Source organism: Aotus nancymaae, unplaced genomic scaffold (genome assembly GCF_030222135.1).
Source record: "Aotus nancymaae isolate 86718 unplaced genomic scaffold, 86718_ANA_hifiasm-v0.15.2.pri h1tg000006l, whole genome shotgun sequence".
Lineage (NCBI taxonomy): Eukaryota > Metazoa > Chordata > Mammalia > Primates > Aotidae > Aotus > Aotus nancymaae.
This window is the reverse complement of record NW_026988417.1, coordinates 12,860,413-12,872,468: the sequence shown is the minus strand read 5'-3', so window position 1 is coordinate 12,872,468 and position 12,056 is coordinate 12,860,413. Positions and strand designations below refer to the sequence as shown.

At 36.1% G+C, this 12,056-nt stretch overlaps 1 protein-coding gene across 6 annotated transcripts in view; it reads left to right on the top strand.

Moving 5' to 3' along the window:
- BOD1L1 (biorientation of chromosomes in cell division 1 like 1) overlaps positions 1-12,056 on the top strand; it is a 57,440-nt gene that overhangs the window by 28,917 nt on the left and 16,467 nt on the right. For all 6 annotated transcript variants that reach the window (XM_064365724.1, XM_021669502.2, XM_064365721.1 and 3 more), the window contains exons 11-17: positions 1,718-1,782; positions 2,924-3,008; positions 6,556-6,599; positions 8,080-8,140; positions 9,723-9,793; positions 10,434-10,506; positions 11,567-11,646. In XM_064365724.1, coding sequence (XP_064221794.1) covers positions 1,718-1,782; positions 2,924-3,008; positions 6,556-6,599; positions 8,080-8,140; positions 9,723-9,793; positions 10,434-10,506; positions 11,567-11,646 — 479 coding nt within the window. The remainder of the gene's footprint in view (positions 1-1,717; positions 1,783-2,923; positions 3,009-6,555; positions 6,600-8,079; positions 8,141-9,722; positions 9,794-10,433; positions 10,507-11,566; positions 11,647-12,056) is intronic.

Genomic DNA, 12,056 nt, shown 5'->3' with positions numbered 1-12,056 from the left:
GAAAAGATGATTCTGGTTCCAGAAAGATAAATACCTACAAATTTTTTTCTTGTATCATAATGTTGCAAAATAATTCTCATCAAACTTGAAGGTCAAGTTTCTCTAAAAGATACTTATGTTTAAAAGTTTAAAACCTTTGGCCCATTTCTCATGTGTGGGGAGAGGAGTAAAAGCAGGAGGCTGAGACCTGGGAAGTCCATGTGTTATTTACATGACTGCTACAACTTACTAAACCACTTTGATCTACAGGCTTCTTGTCAGTCAAAATGAAGAGTGCCCTACCACAACCCAAAGAAAGCAATATTTTTTTTTTACCACCCTCATTTTACAAATAAGAAAATAGAGTCAGGAAATTTAAATAACTTTCATGGTCCTTGGGTGCCTCTTAGAACAAAAAAAAGGCTTCTGAGCCTCCATTTCGCGTTGTATAAAATGGGGATAATAAGGTGGGATCATAGTACAAAGGCAAACATGATTCCAGCCCTTATCTCATTATATCTTCGCAGTATTTGTTCGTTCAGTCTGTTGGTTCCTTTGAATCAAGGGAGCACATTATTAACTGAGCTTATTTTTCAGATAAAATGAGTTCGTTTCTAGTTTAGCATATATTCAAAAGAGAAAGGAAACATTTTTCCCTGCTGACAGATTTTGGACAGTGCTGGTCTTTTAGAAATAACTTTCAAAGATATTTTCTCAGTCATTTCCTGTACCATCCAGCTTCACATACTTTTATACCAGATACCGGGATCTGAGGATGCAAGGACAAATACTCAGGAGAAAAGTGGGCAGTGACCCTTTAAAGCATGACAATTGCATAGAATGGAATTAAGCACAGGATGCTGTAAGAACTCAAAGGGTACCCATGGGCTGGACTTGAAGGGGCAGAGGAATTCTTTTCCACTCTGGCATCCTGGACTTTTAACTGAAATAGACCTTAGCCATCATGTAACCCCGCCTCAGGAAGCTGAGACCAGTAGAGTTAGTCTTGCTCATTATAGAGACTTAGGAGACTTTAAGAAATGCTCCAAGGGTTGAAACAAGTAACTTTACAAGTTTCTATTGAATTTAGCCTGGAGTAAATTGAATGCTCCGGAAGTTTCTGTGATGCAATCATTGCTACAATTACTCATCCCTCCTTTTTATCTGAATAAGCAAAAATAGTAGGGTTTCTACAGAACCTTCCATCCAATATACAGAAGGATATAGGAAAGAGGTAAGACCAGAGTAGAGTTCACTCTCTACAGCTGAGAAAATTTTATTTTTGTCTAACTCAGTTTTTTAACTTTCTGCTCAGTTTTGCTGTGCTCAGTATGAAGCAAGTAACGTGAATCTGTTCGTAAATCACCTTTACTGAGAATAAACCTTAATGACTCAGAATATTTTTTATAGACAAACTTGATGGAGATCACTGCAGAAAAATACTTGAAAACAGATGTCTGCACAAATAATACTTTTATCATTCTTTCTGGGCAGCCATCTTACTGTGCAAACAAGAATTTCACTCACCCAAAATGAGCAAATGATCCCTGCCTTTCATCCAGATCCTTTTTATACAACATACTCCTTTTGATCCTTTTCTACTGACAGCAAAATAAACCAGAAAAGAAAGGTGGCACAGCCTGTCAGATAACCACATTATATTATCCATGACTTTTTGATCTCAGATGTATTTTACAAGCAAATTCTTAAATTGTACTAATGGCTTGAATTTCATTAGGCAATGAAGAGTCTCCATTGAATGTTTTGGGAGGATTGGAACTGAAAGCTGACTTGAAAATGGAGGTATGGCTTATAATTCAGCTGTGCTGAACTGTAAGTGATTAAATACTGTTTCATCACATATACACATATATATACTTATGTGGTACATAGAGCCTGTTCTCATTGGACTTACGACATTTAGTGTTGTTATTTCCATATCCTGTGGGAAGAAAAAGCTAAGAACCTCAATAACCTTAGTAAATAGTGCCATCATCAGTTCCATTTACTCAAGCCAGAAACACAAGAGTCACCGTCAGTTTCTCTGTCATCCCACATTTAATCTATCGCCATTTCTTACAGGTTCCATTTCCAAAATATGACATGAGTCCATCTACTGTTTCTACAGTCACCACCCTAGGCTAAGCCACTACTTCATAGCATCTCCATTCGGGTTTATTTCACTCCAGCCCTCCTCTAGTGTGATTCACACAACCCTGCAGATAGTCTTTAGAAACATAACTTAGACCCTGTCATTGCTCTGCCTAAAATTTGTGGTGGCTTCCCATCATACTTAGAATAAAATCTGCTTTTTTTTAAAGCATGGCTTGGGTACTTTATGCAATTTAGGCTCCATATCCCCTTTCTAGCCTGTTCTCAAGGCACCATCCAAGTATATATGACAAGACAGCAGTGAACATGGGGGTTAAGAAAACAACTTGCCCAAGAGGAGCAATGGGCAGGTAGACAGGAGGGCTTGCAAGGAGGACACTGGAATAGAGTTTTAAAAGTAGAGTGGAAATTTCCTAGAAGAGAAAGAAAAAGAGCCTTTCAAGCAAAGAGAGTGTTGTGTTCTAGACCCAGAGATGGAAGGGCACATGGTATGTCTCAGGCACTGCAGTGGTACATGATGAGCTGTGGTGAGACTTAAGCCTGGAAGGGAGTGGGAGCCCATCAGGGAAGAGTCTTTTGTGGTATGCTGAGTTGGGGTTTTGCTTTTAAAGCAATAGAAGACCCACTGATGGATGAAAAACGAGATTAAATTGATTTCTTACTTGCTTTGTTTTTAAAGGCTGATGTATTTATTTTTAAAGTTTTGTGTACTCTTGAAAGTAGACTTTTATATTGTTTGAAGATGCTGGACTTTTTTGTTTAATTCACTCGAGGTTAGTCTTCTTGTAAAAACCCCAGTTAACTTATTTTTATGGTGCTTTGGATTTTTTAGGCTTATGTGCCTTCAGAGGAAGAGAAACATCGTGAAATTTTGGTACCACCAGAAAGTCTGTGTGGGGGAAAGCCAAGTGGAATAGGTGAGCTCCTTGTAGTGGTTGTTCACATTGTTTTTGATTTTTCCTTGCATGTGGTTTTACCTTTCTAAAAATCAGTAGCTGATGCATAGTAATATACAGACTATATTAATATGTCTCTCGCTGTTTTAAAATAGAGTAGGGGGAATTCTTTACTATTACATTTTTAACATATGCTTTTTCTCATGAAATGTCAATCAACATAATGTAGGGTAATTGTTTAAATCTGATTATTTCCAAATAATAATGCAAAACAAAAGTTGTTTTGGAGCAAATGCTTGCTCTACCCCAAAAATGTTTCTCCATACCGCTGCCTGCCCCCAGACGCTATAGCAGCTCATTTCCAAAGGGCTAATCTGAGCCTAAGGGCTCACTTTAAACCATTTGCTCTTGTCTCTTGCTCTGGCTTTTGCCCCAGTGACTGCACAGAAACTGCTCTCAGCTTATATAACCTCTTCTCAGTCTCTGTGCAACAGTCTTTATTGTGGACTACAGATTTTAAGGGAGAGCCCCGATGTCAGAAAGGATAATGGCAGGAGCTCTTAAACGTTTTGGTCTCAAGGACCAAAAGATTACAGAATAATTACCAAAAACCCCAGAGATTTTATTACATGGCTTATACATGTTGACATTTGCTAAATGAGAAATTAAAATTGAGAAAAGTAAATGTTAAGTCACTGTTATTCAATATAATTAACTACTGTAAGTTAACAACTCTTTTTTCATGAAAAATAGCTATATTTTCCAAAACAACACAATTAAGTGTTAAAAGCGAACTTGTTTTGCGTTTTTGCAAATCCTTTTAAGTCTGGCTTAATAGAAAACAGCTGTTTCTCATATCTGTTTCCACATTCAGTCCTGTTGCTATTTATTGTTTTGGTTGAAGTATATGAAGGAAATTCAACATTACAGATAGATGGTTGGCTTTTAAGCCTTTTCAGATAATTATGGGTACTTCTTGGCCTCTGGAAAATTACATTGAGCACTCACGTGTCTGTAAGACAAATAATGTTAGTTTGGCCCTTGTGGATTTCTTGATGGAAAGCCTCAAGAATTCCTGGGAAGCTGGACCATAACTGGCTTAAGGAAATGGAAATGAGAAGGACTGTGACAGTGAGGAATTATTTCTAGTTTGTATTGCAAACATGATTGTGTATTTTCTTCTGATTCCCACAATATTTTTTTTTAAGTACTAGGAACTATAGTGTATGTGACCAAATTTAAGCCAGTTCTCTATTATTTCCCACAATGTTAAAATGTCCACCCAAGTCAGGTGGAATAAACAGCGTGATTTTGGTTGTAAATACTTATAACAGAAACCTCTATAAGCATTTGCTTAAAGGGACTTTGTTAGCTTACAAAACTGAAAAATTTAGGTAAAGCATAATCCAAGAGGATGCAGATAGCTCCAAAGACACATCTAGTAGAAACTCCATTTTATATCTTCTTCCTTATCCCCTGAACAAAGATCATTGCTTTCTCATTCATAGCCTCTCTTTTTGGCTTTGGCTTACCATTCCTGGCCAAAATCCTGAGACTTTTTTTGATTTAGCATAAATACATGTGTCTACCCTAAACTAATTACTGTGACCAGACGAATGTACCTTACTATTTGAAGTAAGTCAAGTGCTCTGTTCGTGGATCCACGTGGTATTCCAGACGACAGTCTGGGCTCTTGGGGAAGGTGCCAGAAATGTCTGCTGTAGTTGGATTGGCTCTTTAAATTAGTTTCCTGACAAACGTCATTAAGTCTGCTACTTATGAGTACTAGGGAAATCAACATGGAGTTGACTGATGGAGATAAGTCATTCACTGAAAAGAACGTGCAAATGTGCAAATAAGTAAGGTACTATAATAAAGATATGAACTTGACTGTGAGAGTCAGCTTCTCTGAGGTAGGGCCTCAGGGAAGACTTGTGTTGGCTAAATCAACCTCTCCCCCACTCCCTATCTTTTAATTACAGAAAGAAGGTATACAGAAATGCATAAAAAGTTCCCCACTCTCTATGAGTAACCACCTTCAGTACAATTACATATTTTAAACAAAAATAAAATTGTGTTTCTATTTTTCTAGAATTTTTTTTACTCAACCATATATTGCAGGCATCCATCATTATTTTGTCAGCATATACAGATCCACTTTCTTTGTTTTAATAGCTAAATAATCATAATACCAGTTTTAGATCTTTTAGTAGTCTCAGGTTTTTTACTATTATAGAACTGCAACAAACTTCCATAATGTACATCACTACGTGTGTTTTACCACATATTTCCATAAAATTGCATTGGTGGAGGGAGGGTCAAGGAATATATGGGTTGAGTATCTCTAATCCAAAATGCTTGGGATCAGAAGCGTTTTGGATTTCAGATTCTTAGGGTTTTGGAATATGTACATTACACCTCATTGAGCATCCCGTATCTAAAAATTCAAAGTCTGAAAGTCCCATTGAGCCTTTCCTTTGAGAGTCATGTTGGCACTCGAAGAATTTGAGATTTTGGAGCATTTCCGATTTCTCATTTTGGATTTGAGACTCTCAACCTGTATAAGTTCTGAATTTTTATAAGTACTTGTTACTCGTTTGGGGCTAAATATTGAATGATGAGTAGGTGTGCATTAGGTGTACAAGGCAAAGAGGAGGGCAGTAGATGTGGAGTGATTCAGATTCAATGAATAGTGCATGTAAATCCTCAGCCATGACTATCTGGGGAGGTTTGGGGAGTGGGAGCAGTTGAGGACCTTCTTACATAAAGCCATCTGAAAGGGTCTCAGAAGACTTGTAAGAAGTGGCAGCCAGTCCTAAAAGACCACACTAAGACTTGGTAAGTCTTTTATGCTGACAGGTTAAAACCCTGAAGATGACTAATCTATTCAAAACTTGGACAGATACATTAATTAAAATGTGCGCGGGTGTTTTATACTACAAATAATTAACGTCTCATTTGTTAATTGTCAGGAAGCTAACATTTTTGGATTCTGAAGTCCTTTGTTCCCACAGTTATTTTTCAGATAGCTTTACTGTGTTTAGGTACAGTTCGGTAAGAGATCTACTTACGTAAAAGGAAGTTGTTTAAAAGAAAAATGTGTGTTCTGTCACTGTTGAGTAGAAACAGTAGACTTTGTACTTCGTGTTTCCAAAGAATATAAACAGACCATTGCTGTTTGAGGGGATAGGATCTAACTTTTCATTTGATGGCATTATTTTAAATGAACCTGTGTTATACTGCAGCTTAACAGCTACATTACGGTCTTTTACTTTTTTTCTAAGCTTCAGATTACCAACATAGTTAAATCACCATAGTGATTTAATGTACCACTGCCATTATTATAAAAATGCAGGCAACATTAATTTCTGTTGTCTAGTACTTTCTGGTAGTACAACATGGGTTGATTGTGGGAAATAACCGGTCAGAATTTTATAATTTATGAAGGCAACTAGGCCACTTGGTGACATAGCCCTTCTTTACCTATGTTAAAAATCTTCAAACTAGTTTCTCTACATTTCAGAAACAATATTCAGTTTCTTTACATCTCATTTTTGTTTTTGAACAGCTGAACTCCAGAGGGAGCCTTTGTTGGTGAATGAATCACTAAATGTAAGTTACTGTAATGGTTTTGATTTTTGTGGTTATTGGATTTTTTATTTTTTATTTTTTTGAGAGCTAGTGAGGAGGAGACATCTAGTAAAGGGGTTGCCTGTTTATTTCTGTAGGTGCCATGAGGCGTTTGGTAGTGTGCTCTTCATCTGAGTTCAGCATTCTGACAGCAGCTTTTACCCGCTCTTTTCCATGTTCACCTATGCCCACTGATGAAGAACTCTGAACTTTCTATTGTTTATTATTATAATGGGATTGAAAATTGGATTTTGATGTCATAAATCATCCTGATACTATAGATAAAATAGATTTTAATTTGACCATTAAATTTCTCTTTATCTTTTTAGAAAGCTTTTCTTAAGATACTAACCGGTAACTACTATGTGTGCTATTTTTTCCCAGATGTGGCTCTCATAATCCCTTTCTTGCTTAAAAGAGTCTTGTTTTTTGGACTTTCTGTCTTAATGTATTTTTAAGAAACCTCGTATTGTACCAGGAGTGAACATTTTGTAAAATGTTTCCAAATCTGCAGACAACTGCATTCTTTCCAATGCCCCGAGAGGAATTGGGGTACTATCAGTGAATCGTGGTACTATCAGTGAATCGTGGGATCAGAGCATCCTCATCATTAAGCACCCTGTTTTCTAGCTATAAACTCATACACCATATGCTGAATAAAAAGAAAGAGAAAAGCACCACTTGTTGTAGTTCAAGTTTGCCATCCAAGAGTAAAAAGATTATAACTAGGCACAGTGGCATGGCCTATAGTCCCAGCTATGGAGGAAGTTGAGGTGAGAGGATCAGTTGAGCCCAGGAGTTTGGATCCAGCCTGGGGAACATAGCAAGACCCTGTCTCTAGTAATGAATTTCTTTTAATAAAATAAATTTTAAAGGTTAAAAAGATTTTAAATGGGGTTGAATCTTACAAAGCCAGCTGGCATGTTCTCCATCCTACCTCAGTCCCCTGAGTCCACCAGCAGCTGTCTTTTCCCCAGTTGAGCATAAATGTCCTTTCCAAATGTGTACAAAAGTCTGTAGCCTGGACTCAGGATATTGTAGGATATTCTGAGGCTTTTCCCTTAGTTTAAAAAAATGGTAGAATTGATAAGATTTGCCAAATAGGATATCTTATTACAGAATCCTATAGAATTTTTAAAGAAAAAAGGAAATCATGCAGGATTTGGATGGGAAGGGAAATATATGAAATTCAGAAAATGTTTCTCATATTTCTTCTTACTCTTTGCCATTTGCTGCTTTAAAGACAGAGAGAATAAGCACAATAATTCTTTTTCAAAAAGATGTTGCATGCTTTTGAGCTTCTGGGTGAAATTAAAAAGAATGTGTACCCCAATTCCTTTTGGCATTTGTACAAACAGCAAGGTTATATAAACTACCTTCCCTCCTCTCTCTCTTTTTTTTTTTTTTGCCTTTAAATTTGTTGTGAGACTATCCATAAATATTTTTTATATTGTATATTTAGGTTGAAAATTCAGGCTTCAGAACAAATGAAGAAATTCATGGCAAATCTTATAATAAAGGAGGTAAGTTAATGAATTTCATAATCATAGTTTTAATATTAGTTATAGTTACCATTTATTGAGTACAGTCTACATACCAGGCCTTGTGTTAATTATTTTACAAGTTTTCTCTCATTTAATTCCATATGAATCAGTAAAGTGATGGTTAATAGCATCACTCCTATAGTTGAGGAAAACGAGGCTTAGGCCAGGTGACTTATTCCAGGTCATAGAGCTTGTAAGTGATGTCTTGCTTTAAATAGCTACTAGAACTTTGCCATTAACCTCTCAGTTGACTCAATCCAACATGAATACAAAATGCATAGTCCCCTGTGGATTGCAAGTACCCAACTATGAAATGTGTTAACTTCTGACAGGCAGTTTCAGGATGGTAGCATATCAAAGATGTCACATTAATGTGGGTCTTCTCCCAGGGATGAGGGTGGCCACACAACCTGTGCAGGCTGCCAACTCTGGACAGATAATTCTGTTCTCAAATTATCTGAACTTAGAATTTTCTTGATGCCTACTAATTTTGTTAATTTCCTATTGTAAGCATAGGGAAAGAGGTTTATTTACTTATACAGTTATTTTTATAACATATACCATATTTCAAACAAAAGTAAAGCAGTGATAAACACGCATGTGTCCCATAACCTAGTTTTGCCCTATCTTAAAATTTAGTATATTTGCTTCACGTCTTTTAAAAAATATTACAGTTAGAGTAGAATTCCCATTTACCCCTTCCCAATCCCAATCTCTTTCCCTTTAATCCTACTCCAAAAGGAACCACTATTCTGCATTAGTTATGTCCATAAACAATATGTAACACAGATTGCCTGTTTTAGGGAAATGGTCTCACATTACATAAACCCTCCCCACCTTATTTGCCCATTCAGCAGCATTCTGAGATTTTGTCCTGTTGATTTGTATTAACTCTAATTACTTTATTTTAATTGCTTTTGAATATACCACAGTTAGTATTTTCTGCTTCTTTTGTACAGTAGTTTGCACATTTAGGTATTTTGAAACTTTTCCCAGTTACAAAGAGTGCTACTGTGTATGTTCTCATACCTTTCCCAGTGCATATGTAGTATACTTGTATTTCTAGGTATGGAATTGCTCAGTTACAGGCACCTTTTCAACTTTACCGCATGTGCTAAATTGACCCTAAGTGGCGTACCAGTTGTCTCTCCACACCGTCTTCTCCCCTATTTGGTATTGTTTGACTGGTGAATGTTTGTTAGCCTGATGATTATGATGCAGTAATTTATTTATTAATACTGTGTCGCTACACAAACTAGGGGGAAGGGTCTTGAAGTCTTCTGTGTAAAGTCCAGTGTTGTTACCCCAGACATGTTACTGCTCTCCTTGAACCCCATTCACTCACATCTACAAATGGAAAAAAGAGAACGTAACTGACAGAGTTGTGTGGAGAATCCCATCAAAAATCATTTGTGAACTATCTACCACAATGCTTTGTACATAACTCCTGCTCAATAAAGTTACTAACAGTTTTCTCCCAGCCCCCTGACATACACCTAAAATAAGTATTGGAATAGAAAAATATTTAAGATTTTTTTTCTTTTTTCTATTTACTACTCAGAAATACCCATTGGTGGAAAAGACAGCACAGAAGCCGTAGACGGTCACAGTGTGGAAGCAGATCCTAAAGAGGTGTGTTTTAGTAAACTCTAGTGTTTGATATTTTATATATAACATTTGCACTGTGCACAAAGAGGGGCTTTAGAAAGGCTCTACTGCTTTGTAGAAATTAAATATTAAGTGGGTATATTAAGCATTCCAAACATGTCACTTTTATCTGTATATGCCTTTTCCATGTTTAGGCAATTTGGCAGTTCCCGGGACTATTTGGAGGTGCCCATGTTGTACAGTCAGAATGTTTTTTATGGACTACCTTTCATCAAGCATAAGAAGCCCATTGTTAATGAGCCACTAAGACAGTAGAAAAATACAACTAATTATGACATGCCATCAGTTGTAAGATATATATAGCCTGACTCCAGAGATAGTGAAATGGAAATTCTTTTAAAACATGTGTTTTAGAATCATTGAAATACAGTATGTAGCTAGAAACAGATTTAAATGTTTTATATAAATTTACATTCAAATCCAGAAAAGAGTCTAAAGCTTACAAAATTAGTCTAATCCAAATCTAAATATCAAGTGTTCTAGATTTTTTTTTAATGTATATATCAACTTATTCCAAAGGTTAGAAACTAATATAATGTGCCCCCATTTCAGTTTATTTGAATCAAGATTCTGTGGCCTTTAATATGGTCATTCTTAATTCCAGGTTGAAGAGGAAGAAAGGCATATGCCTAAAAGAAAAAGGAAGAAGCATTATCCCTCTTCAGAAGATGAACTGGGTATTTATATATGTTTCTGTTTTAGACATCTTTAAAAATTACATTTTCATATCCAAAAGAGTAAGCCAAAAACAGAATTTTTGATGATAGTAACTGTCTACTTTACAAGTCTTGAGGCTAATTTGTTTCTAGACTGGCTTGATACCTCCAGGGTTTTTTCTGGACCTCAGCCTAGAAACTAGATTGTTTCCTGCAGAAAACCCAACCCTGGGATCTCAGACAAAGCCAGGCTTTCTCTGGAACCACACCCTGGAGCCCAGCCAGATGCCATTTCGGTCTGTATTTTATATCATAAGCAGATGCCCTACAGCGCTAGTGAAGCACATTAGTCCAGGTGCTGCTAACACCTCTTCTGTGCTTCATAATGTTGATTTTCTCATGGTCTGTCCCAGTGCTATCTGGTAGAACTGCAGTGATAGAAGTGTTCTATACTTATTTTGTCTAGTATAGAAGCTACTAGCCACATGTCACTGTTGAGCACTTGAAAGTGGTCAGTGGAAACGAAAGACTGAATTTTTAATTGTTTTTTATTTTAATTTTTTTATATTTCAGTAGCCACATGTAGCTAGTGACTCATGTTAAACAGTGCAGTGACCTTTAATACTTGACGCAAAGGAGAAGTTCAATACTTATTGAATGAATACATGAGAAAAAATGAAGAGTTAAATATGTTATTTGGTAACAGTTTATTGAGTTCCTAATGTATTCAAGTACGTGGTCTCAATTACTAAGCTATACCTCTTAGGTGATAACTCATTTAGAAAGTTAAAGTATCTCTGGAAACTGTATACACTAAGCCCTTCCCATAGAACCCACCACTTCATTGGTATCTCATAAATATGTGGGGATTTTTGTATTGTGTTTAATTTTTTACTTTGCCAGGGCGAAAGGCAAGTGTTCAGTGCTCAAGTCACATGATGTTATAAATATAGAGTAACTTCTGGCTTCTCTGTATCACAGGCCTAAGAAAGAAGGCTCAAACAGTCTTAAAATAGAACTATGTATTTCATTTTTCATTTAGCTTTTGTTCCTTTGTGATTCTGTCTAAACTGATTTACAGATGATAATCCAGATGTCCTGGATTCCAGAATAGAAACAGCACAAAGGCTGTGTTCTGAAACTGAGCCACATGACACAAAGGTATTTTTTCCACGTGTTAATTTTAAGTTTTGGGTGGGGGTAGGGAGGCCTAATTATAGCATTGTGAATACTTATTATAATATTTTTTTTATTTTAGTATCCCTCTTTATATGTCTGTAATAATAATTTACTATAAAAGGTGTATATTTTTTAATATCCTTCCAAAGATCAAATGTTGCACTTATAATTCATAAACTGCAAGATTGTCTAAATATCACAATCATTGCTTAGGTTTTTGCTCAGTAGTATTATTGACTTTTTAAGGTTTCTAAATGCTTTCTTTCAAAGTATAATGTGCCAAATATACTTGTATCAAAATATTGAAATACAGCTATATATATTACTTGAAATATTAGTACTCTACTCTTTAGCTTACCTCCTGTATTAGTCTGTTCTCATGCTTCTAATAA